The 25,129-nt window shown below is 45.9% G+C and overlaps 1 protein-coding gene across 1 annotated transcript; it reads left to right on the top strand.

Moving 5' to 3' along the window:
- Positions 1 to 449: 449 nt before the first annotated feature.
- dvl2 (dishevelled segment polarity protein 2) lies at positions 450 to 24,335 on the top strand. The gene is made up of 15 exons (XM_069672012.1): positions 450 to 896; positions 8,634 to 8,703; positions 11,010 to 11,164; positions 16,598 to 16,707; positions 16,889 to 17,018; positions 17,231 to 17,321; positions 17,413 to 17,482; positions 17,574 to 17,713; positions 18,694 to 18,770; positions 18,853 to 18,920; positions 19,035 to 19,169; positions 19,401 to 19,532; positions 21,513 to 21,689; positions 21,938 to 22,162; positions 22,754 to 24,335. Exons 1-15 carry the CDS (start codon positions 736 to 738, stop codon positions 23,314 to 23,316), a joined length of 2,304 nt encoding a protein of 767 aa, XP_069528113.1. The 5' UTR covers positions 450 to 735; the 3' UTR covers positions 23,317 to 24,335.
- Positions 24,336 to 25,129: the final 794 nt, after the last annotated feature.

Raw genomic sequence — 25,129 nt, 5'->3', positions numbered from 1 at the left:
CCGTTTAAAAGAATAACTTTATTTTATTTCTAATAAATACAATTTGAAACGCAGGGTGTGAAGTGTTTTTATCATGATTATTTTTATTTTTTAATTTACTTCCCATCTTGGTATTTTATCCGACTCATCGTGAAATTTAGAGTGCTTCCATGCAAATCATCCAACATTAACCTGAAGATAAATACCCAGTACATAAAACCGTTGGTAGAAACAACACCAGCGTTTAACTAGGTTAATAAAAGTGTATTAATTGTGGATGTTTTATGTTTGACATCCTAAAAACATTTAGAACGTTTGAATACTTATTTCTTCATAGTAGCAGTTGCTGGGACAGCACGTAAAAAAGGGGGTACGTGTTGACGTCACACGCCGCGTTGGCTCGCAAAAAGTGGTGAAAAGTTTTTAGACCCCCTCCCCTGTATGTTTTTGTTGGGGGAAAAGTTGTTGGAAGTTAGGTCGTGTGAATGTAGCGTGTCCGTCGTTTTTCGCCCCTCGGTAGCAGGGGGAATGCGAGTTTTCACTTCTTTAAAGTCGGACAGCGAGCTTTTAGCGCAGGGTTTTTACGCTTTACGTCCTCTGGCTCGGGCTGAAAAACCTCAGTGGCCGTCATCGTTTCACCTCTGCCGTCTCGTTAGCCACCGAGCTAGCTGCGCCGCTAGCTAACTAACTACCCAACAAAGTTACCTCGCCTCAGAGTGTGTTTCTTGTGGTGACTGGAAAAAAGCAACCGTAGAGATGGCGGAAACCAAAATAATTTATCACATCGACGAGGAGGAGACGCCGTATTTGGTGAAGATACCTATTGCTGCCGAAAATATCACTTTGCTGGATTTTAAACAGGTTTTAAACAAGCCGAACTACAAATTCTTCTTCAAGTCTATGGACCAGGACTTCGGGTGAGCTGCACTGATTGTTTCCTTTAGCAGGGAAGAGCTATGTGGTTTGCATGCTAAACAAGGGAACGTTATTAACAGCTAATAAAGCATTAATTCATATACATATATAAGTAAAAAGTTGTGATAAAAGTTGGAAAAGAGCTCATGAGCGTGACTTTGTTTTCTGAGTGGTGAAGAGAGCACAAGTTAACACTAGAAATGCTACCTTTACTAAATAAAAAAGGGTGTCTATGCTGGAATTTCTGCATGTTTGCGTGTCAAATAAGTCATGCAATCATATCTTGTGACCGGCTGTCGCATATTGGTCACAGGGAATAACTTATGGCACAGGGACAATACACATAAAGCAGCCTACACATCCTTAATCAGAAACTGCAGAGGTATAATGACCTGTGGTGAATATCCAAGTGCTTCTATAAATACTAAGGGTATGTAGGCTAGAAAACATCATCATTACAATGGGAGGCATTCCCTGTCCCTGCTGCTTTTCTTTACCCTAATCCTCATCCCTCCCTCCCTCCTTCAGTCCATCATCTTGTGAAATCCTCGCCTTTTCTTTCAGTGAGGACTGAAGCCAGGGTTTTGTCTCCCCTCTTTAACACTTTGGCCTGCCAGCCATCCTTTCATTCCCCGGCTTCCTCTCCCCCTTTTCTCCCAGAAAGAGCTGTCTCCTCTCCTCTATCAATTAATCTTGTTTTTTTTTCTGTGTGGCTGGCTGTGCTTTTTTTTTCTTGCACAGGAATGCATGTTTGTGGTTTATTCACACACTGAGACCCTTAGGGCTCCTGTTAAATGCATTGTAGTCTTGGATGAGTTTGAAGGCTGGGCCATTTGCTTCTCTTCCTCTTTGGATGGCACCATCGGAGCCTGTGCCAAGGGAGCAGCAGTATCAACCCGAACATAGAAAATGAAATGGATGTGATGGCTTTTGATCGAGCCTTGGCAGAGCCGGCCGGCTGGAGCTGCCCTGTGGATGCACATCATTTGAATATTAAGAAAGAGAACTGATTTGTGGAGCTGTTCTTTTGAGAAAATCTGTGCAAACTGCCCTTAAAATACTCGCCATCCGAAGTTCCATTGTTAGAAAAATCCCTCTCGTTTCGTGAGCTACTAGCTTTTTGTTTCATCATTTTATGTAACTATGAATGGTGCCGGGTCAGGAGGCAGTGTAAGCAATGACGTCATTTCGAGCTGTTGGAACCTATTTTTGTCTTCAGCCCTATTTTTGTGTTCTTAGCTGTCCATAATTTTACAACAAAAACAGACAATAATTGAGCAAATTAATCACTTGCATCCTTAAAGAGGACTGATCTAGGAAACTAGAACTCTCATTGATTAAATGGAGCACAGAAATATTACTTTCATTTCCAGTTTATCTTTCTATTAGTTCTTTGATTAATCTCTTGGCTTCAAAACTCGTATCCTTATGTTCCCTGAGCTAAAGACGACGTCTTCAGATGTTTTGTTTTCCTTTGTCAACAGCCCCAAACCGAGACGCAACATATTTCTAATTTAAGAAGATGGAACCAGTGATTTAGTTTATACTAATCTCTGTAGACAGATGTTGACTATTAGGCCTGCACAGAAATCACTGTACAATTACTTTGTTTCTTTACTGTGATGTCGATATGAAGTGTGATAATTTAACACATATTTAAGCGTGCATATTAGCTGCTGTGTTTGCAACATGTCCCACCTTGGGCGGCTGTGGCGGCTCAGTGGTGGAGTCGGTCGTCTTTCACACGGCAGGTTGGTGAATCGATCCCCAGCTCCCTCAGCCTACATGACCAAGTGTCCCTGAGCAAGACACCCAAAAACCCCCGAATTGCTCCTGGTGGCAGAGCCATCGGCGTGTGACCGTGATGAGTGATTGACAGTTGGGCACTTTCTGTAGCAGCAATCAGTGTATGGTTGTGAGTGTGAATGGGTGAATGTGACGTGTAGTGTAAAAGCAGCTTTGAGTGACAGTCCATTTACCACCTTAAAGGGCCAGTTCGCCGATTTTCAACCTCAGTCCTGTCATGCTATCATGGGGCGCTAATGCCGTCATGGTGGGGGAAAAATGCAATTTCACTCTGAGCCTTTGGAGGACACTATCCGCTTCTCCAATGGTCCCTGGAGGGAGCTCGCTAAACTACACGTCCTCAATCTAACGCCCGCCCCCGATGTCACGTCTTGTTCAGAATCGTCAGGTTTGAAATGTGACCTGAATTATTTCGGATTCTTTTCGGAGCCGTTGCCTGCAGCTAAACGGTAGCATTTCACTCCAGCGTCCCTCGCTGGGTCGTTCCTTTCAGAGGGAGGGGTGCAATGCATGCTGGGTGTTGTAGGAATGTAGAACGGGCGAAACCACGAGCTGTTTGTACGACTTTCTCCAAATTCTTCTCAACTCCAACTCCATCTCAACATGTTGGATTGATGGTCGTACTGTTGGCGGTGACCACCGCGCAGAAGAGGAGGTGATCTGTTATCTAGATATGTGCTGACTCCTGATGGCTGAGGGGTCTTAGATTGAGTTTTTGCTAAGCAGGCGTTAGGCGTCTCTTCTTTGACTTACAGTTTAATTGATTGTTTAAAGGGACATAGATCACCTCACATATATGAATGTGGATAGGCTAAATATTAGACGCGTAACAGATCAAAGGCATCGGAACAGCCTTTAAGATGATTCCACAGTTGAGTCAACGCGTCTCGTGTTCCAGCCTTAATGAAGGAAGGATTTATTCCAGGACTGCTGAATGAGCTAAATGTACCCAATAAACTGGCAACTGTGTGTGTACACCTAATAAACTGTGAGAAGATATTATGTGTAATTCCTACGGGCGCAGTATTCTCCGTAGAGTCGTCCTTTTGCACTTTAACTCGACCAACTTTACCGCAACCTTCAGTGGACTTTCCTGGTCGCTGTCGAATGTTTTCCCCCGTGTTACCGGGATTGCATTTAGTCGCTGTGTGCTTGTAAGCGAGCACGCAATGTTTGTGTTTTTCTAAAGGCAAAAAGTCCTCAGAAAAATAGCCGCCCACCCACGCCGGACTCGTCCAGCAGAGCAAAGAAGAAAGAGTCCCACTTCTTCTTCTCTCAAATCTCCGGCATCACTCCCTCATCTGAATATCCCCGACTGAGTTCAGATGAAAAAATTTCAAACATAGCTCGGAGTCAGCTGTCCAATCAAAGCAGGGACACTTTTTTTCTCCCCCTCCCTCCCTCCCTCTCTCTTTGACCCAGGAGAGAAGTGTGTAATAGTGTGTGTTTTCATTTGCCCTGGTACGAGGCCAGCTGTCGACCGGGGAGAGAGAGCTGTGTGTGTGGCGGCGGTGGGGGGAGATCCGTGGAGCAGAGCAGGCCTGAGTCCTGGGCTGGAGAAACCTGGGGCTGGACGGAGGCCATTTGCTTGGGTGTCTGGGGCGTCCAAGGGGAGAAGAAAGGGGAGAAAAGGAGGGAGAGTTATTAGATATTCTCCTGTGTGAACGCCGGTGAGGGAGCTGTAAGGAAGATTAATTGTCAGAAAGGGGGATTGAGGAATTTAATGCTCGCAAGGGACTGGAAAGAAGGGGAGGAGGGGGTCGAAATTCAGGTTTTAAACGCAGCATATTTCAGGGTTGTTCGTGCGTTATTGGAGGCATTTTAGAGTGTGTGTGAAATGACTCGACTGTGCTCGCTTGTTTGTTTGGAGGGCCGAGGAATGAAGACAATTACGCTCTCCGGAGAAGAATGTTGCATCTGTTCATCCGCTGTCGAGATGCTTTTCCTCGCAGCGTCTAAAAGGGGAAAAGTTAACTAAATCCTATGAAGGAAAAACCGTCTGTGAGCTCACATTCAGTGGCCACACACGCTTCTATAAAGCTTCCCCACTAGTGCCCACAACAATCTGGCCGTACGCTAACACTCAGCCACAAAACCAGCTCTCAACAGCTGCTTACTAAAGCCCAGCGGAGCCTGACCAAGCCTCGCACTCAGACGGGGAGGCACGCTGGCTCATGAAGCTGGAAGTGGGGAAACATGTGATGGAGCAAGTCGAGTGTCCTCCGTGTAGCGCCGGCCCTGCTGTAATAACATGTTGGCAGGCTGCTGGGGGGGAAATTACACAGCTGAAGGCGAGCGTTCGCCTTTCTGACTAAACATGGAGGAAGAGCACGGAGGAGGGAGGACGAGCCAGACGGATGCGTTGCCTTTAAGGAGCTTTGGTTGCGTGGGCTCTGCAGGGGCTGCTGTGTGAGGGTTATTGTGTTATGTGTATTTGATTTGCATTCGTATAAGAGGTTTCTATAAGAGCTAGATGCCAGTAAAACAGCCAACTTCTCATTTAGGTTCTAGGACCTTCAACCTCGACTTCAAAACAATGCAGGCATGGTGATAGGAAATCATGCCTACTTGTGTCAGTCCCGCCTCCACATGCTTTATATGAATGGATGTAGTGATTGGACGATATAGGATGTTTTAGTTGTTGAATGATAATTTGATTGTGTTGGTTTTGCATTGTCAGGATCATCGTGAATTTACCCACAAGTCCTAACTACAGCCCCTTTTAAACAGTTCAAGGCGGGATTATTACGCCTCTGTTCGTCCTATGAAACAGGTGAAACGTTTGGGTGAAGCGGCGAGTTGAGGGCTTTCCCAATTTGAAGGCTCCTTCAGATGCGGCTGACAAATGCGTCCTCCGTTTCGTATCCCGAGATGCATCGCATGGCAGTTCAAACAAGATGGCGGACTCTTACGCGGCCGAGATATACGCTTTAAAAATGTTTAAGAAAACTAAAGAAACAAATTGGCCCAATCCCAGTCTCCACCCTAAAGCCTAAGCACTGAACACTCACAGACTTTAATGGCGTCAGGCGTGCAGTGCGTGAGTCCGTGAGGGTTTGAGAACGGCATAAAAAACGAGGAATGGGACGCACTATCATGGCATCACACGTTGCCTGGAAACCAGATGTGCCGTTAAATCTAATGAGTAAAAAAGCAGACCTGCAGACTTGCAGAAAAACGTATTTGTGGTTCCCGTCACCGGCCACGCTCGCATTGTTTACATTTGTTCAAACTTTATTGAATACTACAATTTACAAACATTTGTTTACTTTTAGTGGGTGGGCTGGACAATCACGTTCGTATACAAGTTCGCTATGAACTCTGGGTAAGTCCCACAGGAAAGTCTGCAAAGTCTGCATCAGAGCCCTCACGCACTCTGTGATCTGACTGTGGGACAGCATGAAACACTCACACACTCACCAGGAACACGCCTTCGAGTCCGTGAATGTGGAGATTGGGATTGGGCCATTATCTTTAAAATAATAGGTTAACTTACTCGACGTTAGTTATGCTAACTAGTAAGCCCGCTAGCTTCCATGCAGCGCCATTTGGTGTCGCAAGGGTAGACCAGACCGCCTCATTTCAGTTCGGCTTTAACGGTCTACGCAGGCTATAAATGGAGCATCCTCCGTGGCCTGCCTCCTTGGAAGGCTGCAGCCCGTGGACTGGGACACAGTTACAGTCATTTTAAGATTTCCTTTGGCCTTTGATGCATTCATTTCCAGAGAGGACGGTGGACAGTGTCGGGAACAGGAGAAGAGAGAGTTGGGACTACATGCGGCAAAGGGCCGAGGGTGGGAGTCGAGCCCGCCGCAGATTTAACCGCTGAGCTACATCGGCGCCCTTGTTTTAAGAATTTCAAACATATTTTGCAGACGGATCGGAGGGGATGATTGTGGCGAGATATTTCATTTCATCCGGTTGTGTCCTGCCAAGTGGAGAGCGGAGAGTCGTCTCCAGTGTGTGTCAAATATTAATAATTCACAACACCACACATATTGAGAATTCCTCATTAGACGGCCCTCGTCTTCCTCAAGCACCCGGAAACACAGCGACTTTCCTGACACGACACGCAGACATTTCTGCTCATTACAGACACACGGTGAAAAAAGGTTGTCATAGTAACAGGCCTGGGTCATATGAGGAAAGTGATGGCTATTATGTGTCTTGCTACTGACCAATTATGCAAACTAATGTCACATGCACCAAAACAAGAAGGCTATTTCCACTTGTATTTTGCTCCTGGCTGCCTCCTCCGTTTATCTTCATGTAAAGAACAGACGTTGAGCTGAGCAGGTTTCAGTTCATTAATGTGAAAGAAGAAACTTTCATGTCTGTAACTCGCCCCAGGAAGCTAATTGAGTTAGCTCTTTTCTTTGATTGTGCTAATTCATAACGTCATGGCTCGGCTGGTGTTTGGTAATAAGATTACGCCGCAGGAAAACCCCAGTGATGCTCTTTCATATGATTTTGATTTATGTTGCATATGTACCGTGGATTGTTGCTTTAAATACATGTTGTTACAGCGACACACTGAGAGAGAGTGATCTCCATCTGTGGCTGTCTGGCTGGATTCAGTTACATCATGTCTTTGTCATGTGTGCTTATAAAGACGTCGCAAGCCGGGCCTCAGATGGCGGTGCAGCTGATCTGGGTATATTTCAAAAGAATTTGGCATGTTGATGTGCCAGCGTTCTCTGGTATGACTGCTCTGAGTTCAGACTCAGAGGTGGAAACTGGCGGATTAGCTCACAAACGAGTCTCAGAATCCAGACCAGGCAGCAGCTTCCGATTGTCAGCCGCTCAGAGAGACAAATGTTACAAAGTTAGCAGATCGTATCAGCTGTTACAGCTGACTCAGACAGTGACTTAATAGAAGGCTAAAATTAAACGTGTCTGTTGTCTGGTTGAATCACTCTGTTCTGTGCTCAGCCAAAGATCCTTTGTGAGGAGGGAGGCGTCACTCTGTTCTTGGAGTTCTTAGTTCCAAAAGATGCAACAGCATCTCTGTACAGTCATTTTTAGTTAGTTTCAATCTCCTGAATAAAACTATTAATTTGTGATTATTAAGTTAAGCTTATAAATCACATGGTTTGAAACAAGGTCCTCAAATGTTTGTAGGAAGGAGCTTGAGAAAAGTAAGGTGTCAGATTTGGTAGCTTACAGCTGTTTTAAGACGTATAAAATGTTCTGCTTGAAATAATAAATTGTGTCTGATTTTTCTACAAAATATGTTTAATTACCTTCCGAGTCATCTCCTCAAAACACGTCTCTGCCATCGTTTAACGGTAACTTAGCGAGCTTGAAATGTAGTAATTTGTAGTAGTGACGATGACGGTTACAGCTGGCTCGCGCATCGCCGAAGTGGTTGCCATAGGTTGCACATAATGATATGCATAGCATCACCCCGTCCATTAACGGGATTGGCTCCTTAGGTTTGTGACGTCACAAACTTGCCGATCTGAAAACGTGTTGTTCAGCCTGTCCTTGGTACACTGCAGGTTAAAAGCAGACAGGCCCAGCCTTGGAGATGACTGCTGATATGTCTTGTAGCACATGGAGATGTTTACAAGGTTACACACTGGATTAACACTGGAGGGGGGCTTTAAGCAGCAATGTTTAAGAGCTTTAAGGGCATATTACTGCTATTCTTCTAATGTTGACCGTCTTGGGAATTTACTTTAAATTTTAAAGTGACTTTAAAGCTGTTGTGTTGATGTGATACAAGCTAACATATTGCTCGATCAGCAGATGTTTTCGCTGCTCACACAACTCACTCACACATGTTAAAGCAACACAGAGCATCTAGAGATTTCAGATGCCTATTCAAACGAATTACAGCCCTGCTGTTGTCGTAGCTTAATGTATTTAATGTAATGTGCCTGTAATGTAAACTCCTTCCTCCTCAGCCTCACTGAGTCTCTCTGTTTCAGGGTGGTGAAGGAGGAGATTTCCGACGACAGCGCCAAGCTGCCGTGCTTCAACGGCAGAGTGGTGTCATGGGTAAGAAAACACAAACCTCACCTTATGTTGAAAATGTCTCACCTCGGCTCCTTTGTGAAAACGTCTTGTTGTTTGACTTCCCTCAGACCCCGCTCATTAATAATAACATGTCAGAACAGACTCATTAGCTTTGATTATTGTATATAATGTTTCATCATTACGGACTCTTTTCTAGTCTTAGTCTGAGCTTTGGGGAGTGTTTGGTTCAAAGTCTCCAGGAGACGGTGGAAACCTGAACCACACTGACTGTGCAGCCAGGTTAAACAGACTCGCAGGATCTATGAGACGAATCCTGCTGCAGCTTCAGCCATCAGCGTCGACTGCTTTCATCCATTACATCTATTCTTTAGTCCTGTTTAGTTTAATGGACGCCTGTATTTAAGATATTCCACAGAAACATCAGAGAAGCGTCGAGCCCTCCTGCTGTCCTGTCTCAACGTCCACATCGTCCTGTAGTCTCATTCAGTCTTATTGTTGGCAGTGAAGTCAGCTCTTCCTATCATAAATATTTCCTGTATTATCTCCATCTTTGTAGCAGTAAGAGGTTCCTTTGTCTGAATGTTAACATTTGATTGTTTTTATTGGATTTTCGTTGTTAGAAGTAAGACACCCGTAAAGAAAAGAAAAATCCAGCCTTCTTATCAGCCTTGAGTTTTATGTTTTTTATTAGAACAAGTATTTAAAGTGTCCGGAGTGGACTGTATATAGTCGTGTTCCCAACAGTCACATCACAGGATGTGTGATAGTGAAGCAAACTGAAACATGTCAAGCTGTTACTTTACTGTTGCTTGATTCAAAACAAAAAACATCACTAATGTACAACAAAACCGCTTGACGTCTCGTTAGTGTAGCTCTTCCATCAGAGCGCAGAGCGAGGTGATGCTGAGCTGTAGAGTCTGTGTGTCACCTGCCGGTAAACTGAACAAGCAATCCTGCCGGCGGGATGATCGAGGCAGACGCTCCGTTACGTGAGGCAGCTCTTACTCCGGCAATCAGCAGCACCTCGTGCTCGAGGCCACAAACGGACCATTCACAGAGCCGACCTGCCACGGAGTGTTTACTTTTTATATGCCACACCTGCAGCGCACACACAGCGGAAGGACGTGTGTGCTGACGATAGACTGCATAAAAAGGTGGCCGACATGACAGCTCCGGTCACGGGGGCTATTTTGGCTTCAATTTCGTACAATGAGAGCAGATGGAGACGCGTCGTCCATCTTTTCATACAGTCAATGGTGCAACAGGAAGTAGGATACGGTGAGCTCAACCTGCACTCTCTGTACTTTTTAAGAGTCGAGAAAATAGACTTTAAAGTCCCAAATAATAAACAGTATGAGTGTTAGTTGTTTATATGAACATGTAAACACACTGCGTTTATTGTATTAGAATCACAGCCCTGCGTGAAACCACATTAAAATAACCAAGTTATTGCGATCGTGTCAGAATTGAGCCGTTACATGACAAACCTTAAAAACATTTTCTGAGCCGCTGAAAGAGACGTCTGTTTTCTTCTTTAACCCCGAGCAGCACAAATGTTTTATTCTTGTGTTAATCGCTTCTCAAGCTTCCAGCTACAAGCAGCACAGTGTGTTACAAGTGATCGTACACTGAGTTTCCAGCTTTACTTTCATACGTCTCTAGTAGAAGGCCTGGTTGTCACCCCCCCTCCTCCCGCCCTGCAGGTTTCATTTGAATGGAGACAAAACATCGGGACGGCGGCCCAGATAAGCAAGGCTTGAGGCCGGAGCATCTGTTAAGTGCATAAGAACGAGGGGAAGCATTAAGAGAGGGGGGAACAAAGCTGGGAGAGCAGAGGGACTGATATGTGAGCTGCAGGCCGGGACGGAGGCACGGAGGGGTCCCTGAAGACGAGTGTTGGGAGCCATTAGTGGGGAGGGGACGTCATCTGTGCAGGCTGATGGTTGAAAAACTACGTTACGTCTCATATTTACGCCGCCCCGTCCGATGTGCGTTTTAGTGCTTCGTGTAACTGGAGGCCGTGTGTCACTCATCCTGATTGTTGCTGTGTGTTACCTGTGTGTGTCTGCGTGGGCACTGTTGCTGCATAATGAGCACAGACAGGTTAAGTGTAGGATAAAGTTACACTTTGCCCCTGAGACGAACGATCTGAAAAGAGTACAGTGTTTGTGTGTCAAAGCAATTGACATCTTACCCGCTCCTCCTCCTCCCTCCTCCTCCCTTCTTTCCTCTCCTTTTCTCACCCTCTCCTCTCAATTTGTACAACCTGTTCTCCGCCAGTCTCCTCCACTACACATGTTTATTCCATTTTCATCCGTCTCTTTCAGCTGGTATCTTCAGACACTCCCGCAGCAGAGCCTCCGGTGGCTGTCGTCCCCCCTGTGGAGACGACGACCCAGCCTTCGCCCCCTCCTCCGCCCCTCCCGCCCCCACCTGCAGAGAGGACCGGGGGCATCGGGGACTCCAGACCGCCCTCCTTCCAGTAAGCAAAGCGCAGAGACGTTCATCTTACTTAGCACTCAACACACACCTGTGTTCGTCCCTTAGCTGTTCTGTAGCTACTGTATCTGTCCCTGAATGTCTTGTTCACTCCCAGTATCGAGTTACAACAAGACGAGCAGGAAAAGTGCAGCTCGCTTCCACCTGGTCTGAGCCGGTGCCGCCCTTGTTGTTAACATGACCGGTTCTGTGGAGACGCTGTCACACACACTTGATTTTACAACGTTGTTACGCACTTTTAAACTATTTTTATCTTAATGATATAAAAAAACATCCCGGTTCGGGCGTAGGGGCCTCCCCGTCTCTCCGGCTTCCTCCCACAGATGCTCGTTGGGTTCAGTGGTGACTCTAAAATAGCCCGTAGGTGTGAATGAAAGATTGTCTGTCTCTATTACCTCTTTCCCACCAAAATTAGCGCGCTGACGTGGGTTGTTCAGACACGGGAGACCTGCTTATAGATGCCGATCTTTTCCCATTGCCAGTGAAGTATCCTCCTGTCGCTCTCTTTTCTGCCGCGTCACCGTCTGACGTCACAAACGCGCCGGAAACAGGGTTAGTAAACGAAGTTACAGACGGAGCATAGCGTCACGCCGGTGAGGGGGCGGAGATTACCGTGTCAGCACTGGTTTAGTGTTCCCATCAATGCCGATCGGAGCTGAGGTGATAATTACCCGGGTCTACTGCAGTCATTTGACCCGGGTCTGGATGCTGATTGCAGCCTTTACCTTTAATGCATAAAAGCCGGGTGTTAGTGGAGGGTTTTGACCAGTGGGAAAGGGGTCTATGTGTCAGCCCTGTGACTGGTCATCAGTCCAGGGTGTAACCCCGCCTCCCGCCCAATGACAGCTGGGATAGGCTCCAGCCCGACCGCGACCCTGAATGGATATGCTGTATAGATAATGGATGCATGGATGAACATGCTAACAGATGCCTTTTAAAACAACCAGCACAAACATTCGCCTTTATGTGGAGACATCTTTGTTCTTTTTGGCTGCTTAAAGCTCCACCATGTTAACCAGCCGGTCTCTAACTTTATCTGGCTTTATTTGAGCTTTTATTTTGAAATTACGCTTCTGAAAGTGTTGAGACTGAAATAAAAGCGTAAAGTGTGGGATTGTTAAACCAAAACACGAGCTGAAAGATGCTGAAAGTCACCGTAAAGTCATGTGATCATCTCTGTTTGTGTGTGATCCATTGGTTGTTAATATCAGGAGAGAGAAGATTGATAAGGCAGTAGAAATAGATATGTCACCTTTAAAGGGGGGGTATTAAGCTAATTTAAAGCGTCATATTTCACCCTGTGATACCTGTAGCTTAGCATCATTTACAGTTAAAAAACTCATGTTTCTCACACTGGTGCTCTGTGCAGGCCCTCATACAGCCTCTGCCTGAAACCACTCAGTCAGCTCTGTCCCTTTAAGAAACCCCGCCCCTACAAGCCAGCTTTCTTCTGATTGGCCAGCTCTCTGAAGCCTGCTGTACAAAAAAACAGTGTGAAACCTGGCGTTCACAGCAGCCTGCAGACGGAGCTGAGCAGTCTGGGGATTACTCCGACATGCTGTCACCTACAGATCTGAAACTTCACCCACGTGTAGTCTGGACATCCAACACTGTAACATTATATATGTCTTAAATGTGAAGCATAACACACCCTCTTTAAAGGTAAGGTCTGAAACAACAGTGCAGTGTAGCTGCAGACATCTTCAGACTGACATGAAGCTCTTTTAGGATTCATATTATCCCACTGAAAGCGTGGAAACCAAACTATTTGACGTAGCTCGACTGTCCAACACAAACTATAATTTAAAAGCCTCTTAGCGTCTCTTTCAGGTCCGCGGGAAGTCATCTGGAGCTCTTATAGTTGGGTTGAGGGGTCGAGTAGAGTTCACAGCCGTCTGTGCAGCCTCACATCATGGCTGCAGCCTTCTCATTCAGTTCTAATGTTTAGTCCTCGTGCTGCCTGTCTCCTGCGGCTGCAGGACGGAGCTCTGATTCTTTTTAATCCAGTTTCAAATTAAATAATTTCCAAATGTGCGGTTTGCAGCTCCTGGAAAATTAACCCACATTAGATCTTTTTTTTTTCCATGCTGTCGTCGGAGCTGGATCCAAGAGTGTTGCTCATACTGGAAAATTAATTGTGCTCAAATTATAGGGTCTTTTTTTTTTTCTTCCCCGTCCTGCTTTCATCATGAAGTATGAGGGCGTTCTCGGTCTACATGTGTGATCGGCTTGTCGCTGCACGCACACCGGCCTGTCAGCAGCTCTGCATGTGATAGGTTGGTCACAGGGAGACTTCTTCTCGCTCCTTTTTCCCCGATGCTTGATAGTGGGGAAAAATGACTTTGTTCTTATTGGGATATTTCGGTTTGTTTGAAGTGGGGTTGTATATCAATAGTAAGTGTACTACACACAGTGGATGCTGGTCGGCACGGCCCCGGTGTTTAGAAACCGGTCGGAGTGCTGGCACGGATGCTAGGCTATATGCCGCTGCAGATCAGGTCAATCCCACACGTAATTGATCCACTTATAAGGACGTCTCACCTAAAAATCAACAGTGGTATCGATTGTACGCTATATTTGTGTGGGCCGCAGCACATACGTGTTACTTCGCCTGCAGCGTGCGGTGTCGGATCAGCTGTTTGTGTCGGCGGTTTGTAGAAGAGACTACAAACTAAAGAAAGTGCCGCTCACGGTGGGGAACAATGTCCTCTGGTCCGCACGCTGCAGCATCCACTGTATGTAGTACACCCACTATAGCTTTCCCATTATATATCTTCCAATGTTAGCTTATTGTAGTTACTTTTGTAAGGGTTTAAATGTCGGCCAATAAGTAGAAAAATGAAAGATCTACTCGACATTTTCTTTAACTCTTTAAAGACTTCTTTTTTTAACTTCCTCTAAACGTCAAACCTGACGTTGAAGTCTGAATCATTGTCGGGATACACCCTAGCTCCACCGTCATGCTGTCCTCATTGTGACCTGTGACCTTACACGTGCAGCACATTTAGTTTATTTGACTGTATGAGAGGGAGGACGTGACATCATCGCCCCCTGAGAAAGATGACATAGTGAAGTCCACTTTTTTCCATTGTGGTCCGTGATGCTGTAAAGGCAACACTACATTCTTAACATGTAACATCATCCATGAAAGGTTTCCAAGTGAGACGTCTCCGAGTGTTCGATGTGCAGTAAGTGGAGACTCGACGCTTCCTGAGTCTCTTACGGTCTGAAACTCGTATATGCGTCTCATATCATCGGATTCTGTCGATGAAAATTTAATTAAAGGGCCAGTTCGCTGATTTTCAACCTCAGTGCTATCATGCTGTTATGGGGAGCTAATGCCATTTGGCCTTTGGATGATGCTATCCTCTTCTCCAACGGGCCCTGGAAAACCTGGGAGCTCGCTAAACTACACTTCCTCAATGTCGGACGCCCGCCTCAGATGTCATGTCTCGTTCAGAATCGTCAGGTTTGAAATGTCGACTGCAGACCTGAAGAGTTTTTTTTGGACGATCCACCGGTATGTTCTCGTCGTGTTTCAGATTCAGTCCCGCTCTGAGCCGTCGCCTGCAGAGAAACGGTCGTATTTCACTCCAGCGTCTTTCGCTGGGCCGTTCCTTTCAGAGTGAGGGGCGCAATGCATGCTGGGTGTTGTAGGAAAGTAGAGGGGGCGAAACCACAAGCTGTTTGTAGGACTTTCTCCACAGCTATGGCGCCAATTTCAAATATTACTGCTTCTATCGATGACAGAGAACACCAGCTTTGACTGACAGCGGCTTTTTCCAGGGGCGAGCTGCTCCTTCAAGATTTCAGTTTCTGGTTATCATTTAATCTAATCTCATGATATCTCACAAGTGAAAAAATAACGGGATCAAATCTACAAAATTCTGCTTTTGTTTTTGTAATTTTTTTTTCACCGTTTGAACAATTTATTGTGTAAAGCTGTTTTAATCGACATGTTTCTGTGTGCCTACACTTTGCTGCATATAATTGCCCCTCCAGGGATCAATAAAGTTTTACTAATTGATCGAGAAAAGGTAAATCCCGCCTGCCAAATGTATTCACAAGAGTTCACAGCTCTTCAGCCTGTTCCAGGGTTTTTGAGCTGCCAGATAATCAACTCAGAAAACTGCAGACTGAGGAGGTAATTGTCAAATGCTGGCTTCACTGACTCATCTGAAAACTGTAAAAGAGAAATAAAAGTTTACAGAAAATAAAATGAGTTCCTTTAAAGAGCCAATTTAACACATCAGACTCTGTGTTGGTGCTTCTCAAAGGTGGATTCAGCCTTTTGTGACGACATTGTCTGTTAGGGATTAAAATCTCTGACCAGACTTTTGGGGGGGAGTTGCATTGTGGGTAATGTAGGAACAAGAGCGTGGAACCAAACGTGGAAAAGAAGGATGAGTCGTTCGCAGAAGATAAAAAACACAATACATACAAAATATGTGCAACAGGTGTGATTTAAAACTGCACTCACTGATATCCTGCACATCTGTACAAACAGCTCACAGTATCACATTAAGAATAGTGCAGCGTAAACAGACGATATAAAGTCCAGTGTGTGTTAATGTAGCGCGTAGAGTCGGATTTAGAGTCTTCACATGCGTGACATTTCGAGTGACTGAGGGGCTGGACGAGTCTGTGTCCTGTGGGGGGGCGTCGGGGCTGGCAGCAGAGGGGAAGAAACTGTTCCTGCAGCGGGATGTTTTGGTCCTGATGGAGCGCAGAGTCTTTCCAGAGGGGAGGGTCTCAGAGAGGCCGGGGTGAGAGGGGTCGGCCTCAGGGTCCTGGAGGTGTGCAGGTGCAAATGAGATGGTCTGGTCTACAGATGATTTCCTGCTTGCGTCCTGTTTACAGTTGCGTCACCAAACGCTGCCCCTGTTGCCTAGCAACAGGTAGCTAGCAGGCTAACTAGCATCACCAAACTTTTTACGGATGATTTGTTTAATTCCCCTTTTGTTTTGTTTTTTAACATTTGTATCGTGAGCTATTCGATTGAGTTGAAACTAAAAATTCCCCGGCTGCATAAGAGTCCAACATCTTGTTTGAAATCTTGTTTGAAATTGTTGGGCCGTGAAGGATGCACGTCATGGATCCTCTGTGGCCCGGGAAAAGGAGGACGTATTTGTCGGCTGCAGCTGAAGGAGCCTTTGAAATGGGTCAGCCTTTGACACAGTCGGCCTTCAAATGCGTCCTTTAAAGGATCCAGCCGCTGGATTGGGACACAGCTTAAAAAGACATGAAACTTCCCCCCAACAGTCCACCCTGAGTCACACAGTTTTACAGTAGAAGTGCTCCGCTCTGTTGAGTCATAAAACATATTTAATGGCTTTTAATGTGAATCGCACATCTGGAAAAACAGTCATGCTCATCACTCGGTCGTGCTCTAATTCTCCCTCTGCTTCTCCTCCAGTCCCAACGCGACGGGCAGCGTGGAGACCTTGGACGAGCAGACAGAGACGGAGTCCGTCGTGTCCTTCAGGAGAGAGCGGCCGCGGCACAGAGAGAGCTTGGAGCAGCACGGTGAGAAGCAGCAGATCGCAGCGCTGATGAAAAACAGTCTGAACGAGCATCAAGATGTGGCTCGCCGCCAGCAGCCAAACAATGACCCCCGAATGTGATAGAAATCAAGGAATGTGGAGGAATGTTTGTGATGTATAGGGAAACAAAAGCAAACATGAAAACGCTCTCTGTGGTGTCTCAGGGCCTCGGATGAACGGTCAGAGCCGGCTGGAGCGCCACCTGGCGGGCTATGAGAGCTCCAGCACGGTGATGAGCAGCGAGCTGGAGACGACCAGCTTCTGCGACTCGGAGGACGACGACACCATGAGCAGGTGAAGCATCATTAAACACTTTGGAGAGTCGGGTTAAGATCGGAAGGAAACACTGCTGTGTCTTGAAATATAAATGATTTGACCGATCCACAAATAATCCAGAGTGAAAACTACAAATCACTTAGAGTCTTAGTGGGCTTCAGAACGACCTTACTCAAGGTCAACGACAGCTAGTTTCCCCTCTGACCCTCCACTGATCTTTGCACGTGCAGGTTCAGCAGTGCCACAGAGCAGAGCACGGCCTCCAGGCTTCTGAAACGACACCGCAGACGCAGGAAACAGCGCCCCCCGCGCTTGGAGAGGGTACTCATCCCCCCTGCCTTCTCTTTTGTTCCCTAAGTGTTTGCATTATCATCAGTCTGACGGCTCATATTCTGTCTGCTCTCCTCTCCAGGCATCCTCCTTCAGCAGCGTGACGGACTCCACCATGTCCTTGAACATCATCACCGTCACCCTCAACATGGGTCTGTTAATGCTTCATATAAACTTGCACTTTATTCCTCCAAATGATTGTGTGTGTATTGTGAACACTCGTCTGGTTTCCCTTCCATACAGAGAAGTACAACTTCTTGGGCATCAGCATCGTGGGTCAGAGCAACGAACGGGGGGACGGAGGCATCTACATCGGCTCCATCATGAAGGGCGGAGCCGTGGCTGCAGACGGACGCATCGAACCTGGAGACATGCTGCTGCAGGTGAGGAGGAATAAAACCTTCATTTTGGGCTGGGTTTTTTTCTGCTTTAGAGCCGCTCAGTGTTGTCTTATGTGTGCATCAGTTGAATGTATTCTTCCCCTTAAACCAGGTGATTATCAGAGAGACATTGATGTACATAAAACACTAAAATTAAACCCAATCCACTTTAGTTATATAGCACATTTTCAACAACAACAAAGTTTACCAACGTGCTGCACAGTGAATTAAAAAAGCAGAGATAAAAACACTGTAAGATGCATTTAAACACATTAAACAACAACAATAAAACGACACAGAGAGAAGGGATCAAAGCCACGAATAAAAGAAACTTCTAACGTGGAGGCCGCAGCTTGTTCCACAATTTCAGCAGACATCAGGGAGGATGTCGTGAACTGCTGACAAAGTCAAAGATTTAAAAACGTTTAAAAATCTAAATTAAATCATAAAATGGATCCTTTAACGCGCATGGGGAAGCCAGGATGAAGGTAATGGAGGTGGCCCTCGCTTCTGAGCAGAAGTGTAAGGGTGGAGGGGAGGCCCGGCATAAAGAGCAGCACAGTAGTAAGATTACTTTGCTTGTGGCAAAATGAGGCCGTAAACAGCAAATCCTCCAGTTGGAACAAAACAAAATGACTTCTGTAACGAGTCGATCATCAGAAGAGCTGCCTTGTTATTATTTTACCGTCCATCGACGACTCTGGTGACCAATCGTTTCAGCTTGCACCGGAATATAAGAAGCAGTCTGTTGTTGGGGGTGTCCCAGAGGGAAGAAAGGGTTTCTATAGCTGTTAATTAATAAAAATATGTGTGCAATATGTGTTTGCAATCCCGCCAGCTACCGGTGCTGTAGCTGAGCTCAGCCTCTGCATTTTATACTGGTATATTGGGCGCACAGGTTCAGATGAAGAAAAAGTATTAAAAGTGCGTCTTATACACCGAAGCTTACGGTATCTGTGTCGATGTTTTTCTTTCGCTTCCAGGTGAACGACATCAACTTTGAGAACATGAGTAACGACGATGCCGTGCGGGTGCTGAGAGAGATCGTACACAAACCAGGGTGAGCTGCTGATCTCTCGTTACACTCAGAAAGACTCTTAACAGTGATTCTGACGAAGTGTTCCTCCCCTGCTCTTATCCAGGCCCATCATCCTCACAGTGGCAAAGTGCTGGGACCCTTCTCCTCAGGGCTACTTCACTCTGCCTCGCAGTGAGTACACGACCGCCTCGCACACGACCGCCTCACACACGACCGCCTCGCACGCGCAGACCAAACACCTTCACTGTCCAGGTCAGTAACAGCCTCCTGATCTCTCCTCCACAGATGAACCGATCCGCCCCATAGACCCCGCAGCGTGGGTGAGCCACTCTGTCGCGATGACCGGGGCGTACCCTCCCTTCCCAGGCAGCTCCTCCCTCAGCACCATCACCTCCTCCTCCTCCGTCACCGAGACCGAACGTGAGTACGACTGTCCAATTTAACTGCGTCCTCCTCTTTCAAACCTGGCCTCAGTCTCTGTCAGTCTTTTTCCGTGCTTCTCCTCTCACGATGTTGGCACCAGCATCCTCTCTCACATCTGCTTTTGTCGCTGTTGTGATGTGATAAATGGCGTCTGCTCCTTTCCTCTCTTTGATCTCCTCGCCTCCTGACCCAGTTTTCCTCTCATGTCTCCATCTCTTCCTCTTCCAGGCTTCGATGACTTCAACTTATCACTACACTCCGACATGGCGTCGGTCGCCAAAGCCATGGCCTCGCCAGAGTCCGGTCTGGAGGTCAGAGACCGCATGTGGCTGAAAATCACCATCCCGAACGCCTTCCTCGGTAAGACTGAGACGAGTGTGATGAGTGTGTGCCTCGCAGGACTCTACAGGGCGGGCATTATGTTCGCTGAATTAGAACCGTGTGACTCGGCGAGTGTTTCTCTGACTGGAAACACGTGTTTAACTGGAGTCACCTGCAGCTGCATCACAGCTACGTCAACAAACATGTTTGTTGGTTTTGTGTCGTTTGAAATCAAAACTTTTAAATTCCTGAATTCAACTTTAATTGTCATTAAAATACAGTAAAAATCAGCAGTTTACGAGACATCAGGAACAATTACTGTTTCATTACGAGGCTTTTGTTGAGCATTTAAAGCCCCCCCCCTCCGGTGTAAATCCAGTGTTTACCCCTGTAAACATCTCCATGTGGTGTTTCTCATGTGCTACAAGACACATCAGGGACAACACGGCTGGGCCTGTCTGCTTTTAACCTGCAGCGTACCAAGGACAGGCTGAACAACACGTGTTCAAACCTAAGGAGCCAATCTCGTTAATGGACGGGGCGACGCTATGCATATCATTACTGTAACCTATGGCAACCACTTTGGCGATGCGTGAGCCAGCTGTAACCGCCATCGTTACTACTACAAATTGCTACATTTCAAGCTCGCTGAGTTTCAACAAGTTGCCGCTAAACGATGGCAGAGACGTGTTTTGTTTTCACGACGGAGGGGGCGGTTGGGAATTTGCATAGTGGGCGGGGCCTATGCAGAGTCAGGAATGTTTAATGAGGCAGAAGGAGGAGACGCCTTGGATTAAACATATTTTGCAGAAAAAACACAATTTATTATTTCAAGCGGAGAATTTTATACGTCTTAAAACACGACCGGAGCTGGTGTTTACATTGCAGACAGAAAGCATCAAAAGGACTGCAGTCATAGAGAAATATATAAAACTGTATCTTTCAAAAACTATATATTTACAAAGTAAAAATTTTAACATGTTTTGTTTATGTTGCAAAATTTGCAACTTTTTAATTCTTCCCCAAATGAAACACTTTTCTGGATTATTATTGTATATTACAAACATACACTTTAATTTAGTCTGGGTACATGAACCTGTTAAAGATACTGCACGCTTCCTGCTGCTGTTTGCATCTGTATTGCATCGTGCACAAATGTCTGTATAGACCAGCGGTCCCCAAACGGCGGACTCTTTACAGTTTTGACAAACGCATCTATTTTAACCTGCGCAGCCTTTTTGTCTTTGCGATAGAGATTTGGGGGTCCAAGAAACTTGCAGACTAATGTGTTCGTTGTTAATCATCACACGTGACGCTGCTCAGCCAATCACTCAGATTAACGTCGCGACTGACCCAGTGGGTGCGTGAGAACGCATGAAGAGCCAGCAGACAAGAGACTTTATTGATAAACCTGAGAGTTACACAGAGCGACATCAGGCTTCATCATCATGACTAGTTTTCCTCTTATTTCCGAAGTTCTGTTCTCATATGTACTCTCAAATGTTATTTAATTAATAGTCATTGCCTGTTTTAAAACTCTTTTAAAACATTGAGAAAAAGTCTTACTGCAACTGCATAACAGCAAACATAAATTAAAATATAAAGTGAATCCTCCTGTTGTGGTCAAATGTTGATAATTCTGTCAGGAGAAAGAGAGAGCAGCTGAAGTGAAGAGGTGAAGCTGTCTCTCTCTTTCATTTGACCTCTGCATGGACAACATTTTACTACCAGTGGTACCAGACATTATATTATTTGTTTTCATTAACAAATAAAGACACTTCCATCACAAACTGGCGCCCCCTGCTGACTGGCTGCAGTACAATTAAGTACAGTGAGAGGCAGTCTGTGGTTCAGACACTTTTAAAGTATGTTTCTTATTGATCTCTCCTCCTTTTGAGTTCTTTACATCCCTTTGATTTACTTGTGTTTATATATTTTAATTGTCTTCTTTTTAGATTCTCACTTTTACATTTGTACTTTATCAGTGTCTTGTCTTGCATGTTGTGTTTCCTCCTCCAGGCTCAGACGTGGTCGAGTGGCTGTTCCACCACATCGAGGGCTTCCAGGACCGCCGCGAGGCCCGGAAGTATGCCAGCAACCTGCTGAAGGCCGGCTTCATCCGACACACCGTCAACAAGATCACCTTCTCCGAACAGTGTTACTACGTGTTCGGAGATCTGAGCGACTGCGAGAACTGTGAGTCGCTCTGATCAGAGCCTTAATCACATTAGCACAGAGGCTGCTTGTGGACACGCTGGTGGCTGCACGGAGGTCAAACATGTGACGTCTCAGTTATGGAAGGATCTCTTTAATCTCTTACCATCAGTGAACTGAGAATCTGCAGAAAGAACTTGATTAGAGAAAGAAAAACAAGTATTTTCCACAAACATTTCTCTCACTCGCTCCTCTCCTCTTTCTTCTCCTCCCTCTCTTCTCCCACCCAGACATGGCCAACCTGTCCCTGAATGACAATGACGGCTCCAGCGGGGCCTCGGACCAGGACACTCTGGCGCCCCTGCCCCTCCCCGGGTCGTCCCCGTGGCCCATGATGCACACCTTCCCCTACCAGCCGTACCCCACGCATCCCTTCTCCAGCCAGCCGCCTCCGTACCACGAGCTCACCAGCTACAGCTACGCGCCCGGCAGCACCGGCAGCCAGCACAGTGAAGGTGAGACGCGCAGACCGAGGTCACACGGTCATCATTAAAGGAGCATACGGGTGGATTAACACCTCTATTCCCACATGGACCTAAAAAAAATACAAAAATATAACTACTCTTCTAGAGTTTCCGCTCGCTGTTGAAGAGGCTCTGTACCTGGGCAGAGTTTTAGTCATTAGCGTAGTTGCAAATGTCAATGAGATTTTAATGAGGTTTTCTGCCACTGTCAAAGAATCCTGATGTTCTGGTTTCACTTTTCCTCTCTGTACTAAATTGTTAGATCGCCCCCCGAGGGGAGCGCCGACATTTGAGAGTTAAGAGTCAAACAGCAACAGCTTTGCGTTTAAAAGACTTGTTGTCTGAAGCTCAAACCTTCAGGACAACAATAAATAACTGTGGATGTAATAAAAGGACAACATCTAGTTGTTTCTTACTGTTAAAGGAATGCTGTCCTGCAGGCGTCTTCAAGTAAACACATATTTGCATGTTTGTTTTCTACACTCATGATTAGTTGCCACGATGGGTAAAAATGGAAACTACTTCTGTGTTGAGGCGAGCTTAACTCCTCACACCTGACAGCATTTCTCTCTCTGCCCTCAGGGAGCCGGAGCAGTGGCTCGACGAGGAGCGAGGGCGAGCGACGCCGCAGCACTAAAGGTCCCGGCAGCACCGTGGGCGGAGGGGAGAAATCCCCCTCTGGTGCGCCCGGAGAAGGTGGAGGCGCCGACTCCCGCTCCGGCAGCGGCAGCGAATCAGAATACTCCACCCGCAGCAGCCTGAGGCGCGGTCACGGCTCAGCCGCCCCCAGCGAGCACAGCCACGCCTCCTCCCAGCGCTCGCATCACCACCGCATGCCCCAACCGCCCCACATGTCCCCCTACCCGCCCGGCATCCTGCCGTACAACCCCATGATGGTGATGATGGTACCCCAGCACCCACACCCGGCCATGGCCACCGCTCACGCTCTTCCTCACCCGCAGCAGATGGCCGCAGCCCCCATGCACCCGGCTCTCCCCCCGCCTCCTTCCTCCACTCCTGGAGGCCCTCCCGGAGCCCCGCCTACCCGTGACCTCGGCTCAGTACCCCCCGAGCTGACTGCATCACGCCAGTCCTTCCACCTGGCCATGGGGAACCCCAGCGAGTTCTTTGTGGACGTGATGTAGTTTCTTATGTGAAGTTAGAGTCCGACCGGTTTGACGAGGATCTGGTGGTAGCTTTTCGAGCGCACAGGGGCCTTTTGGATTGAGGGCACTTGTTACAAATATGGTGAGAACAGGGTTTCACATTGACAAAGAAAATAGGACAAAATTAAAACTCAATAATGTGAGATATGGTCAAAAAAAATCGAGTTTCTCTTCTAAATCTCCACTTCTTTAATCCTAAATCCAGAAAGACCAGTTCCACTTTATCTCCATGTTTGTCTTTCTCAAAGAGCAAACTCAGTATTTCAAGTGCCTCTTAGAGCTTTACGGCTTTTGCAATCCTCAAAAACACGCATATATTTGAGAGAAGCTACTTGTGTCAGAGCCAGAGTCCATCCAGGAAGCGCACAGTTTTAACACTAGAGATTTCCAGGTACACTTTGTACTTGAAAGGATACAATCCTGTACTCACATCTGGGTCGTGCCAGAGTCCTCGGCAGCACAGGAGTATACGAGTGCCTTACTCTTTGCATTTTTTTCACACTCCAGGTACATTAAAAAATAACCTTTTGTTCCAGCTTTGTTTGACAATAAACTTCTATGTATATATCTACTACTCCTATGTAAATGCAATGACACAGAACAGCTAATGTGAAAAGAAAATAGGTCCAAAAAATGTCAGGTGAACTTGTGTTTAGTAGTCACTGTGTAGGCCTAGTCGTCAGTAACTCTAATGGTGAGGAGATCCAGGTGTGGGACCGTAGAGGCTTAACGGTACTAATAGGTAAAAGATGGCTGACAGCGGTACTTTCTGATTACATGCGATGTACATCTTAAGTTACTGTGATCCAAATGCCCCAGCTCCCCATGCTTATTTTTATGTTACTGACTCGCATTATTCACCCATTTCATTTTTGTATGAGTGACTATATAAATCATGTATAACCAAACTATTAAGGTGCTAAATGAAGATTCAACATTTCAAAAAGAATGACATTGACTGTGTCATGTTTGATTTCATATCACCACCTTTGTTTGTGTATTTGAGAATAAATTTGATACTTACATTCAGCTCTGACTTAATTATTTTAAAGAGGAAATTCAAAGGTCTGTGATGTTCTTCAGGGGGTGAGATTTTAACTGTGTAGAAGACATAATGCGCGTTGTGTATTTAGCTACATTTATTAACAGTAATAGTTACGAAAAACTTTTCATGCCAAGATTTAAAATACAACACGAGTAGCTTATAAAATATGTAGCATAGTTACAGGTTAAGCTAAACGGCGTAATACAGCTTTCTTTTTACTACACACGTTACATTACATTTCTAAAATATTAACTTATTACTGAGAGCGTTAGTTTTTGTGTTAATTTTGCTAAATACATTTATAAAATGTTTTAATCCGTCACATCCGTTTGACAAACTCCATCAAACCCAAACATGCTAATCGAAAGTTTCCTGCCCGCGAGCGCGGTCTTATTCCACGGGAGAGTCCATCTTCACTGAGAGGGGGGTGTTGTGTCGTCAGACCCGGACCAGATAAGTCTAAACTTTACACTTTTTTTGTTTGATATTTATACACTGTCTTGCTAGGAGTTTAACATACATTTATGTTGTCGTTTTAAAGTAGATTGGGCTTGGTAAGAGGCAAAACTTTGACTACATCAGCAAGCTGACCCCTCTTGGTTTTAAATAAGGTAGTGTATGTAGTAGTATGCTAGTGTATATCTTTGTATACGAAACTTTATATAGTATTTATGTAGGCTAATGGCGTTTTCTTAAAATGCATTTTTTTTTAAAATATAAAATAATATATACGTTTTAAGGTTTGTC

This window comes from Semicossyphus pulcher, unplaced genomic scaffold (assembly GCF_022749685.1).
Source record: "Semicossyphus pulcher isolate SPU_LCO1_2020_fin unplaced genomic scaffold, fSemPul1.0.p SCAF_21, whole genome shotgun sequence".
In the NCBI taxonomy this organism is placed as follows: Eukaryota; Metazoa; Chordata; class Actinopteri; order Labriformes; family Labridae; genus Semicossyphus; species Semicossyphus pulcher.
This window is presented reverse-complemented; position numbering and strand designations above follow the sequence as displayed.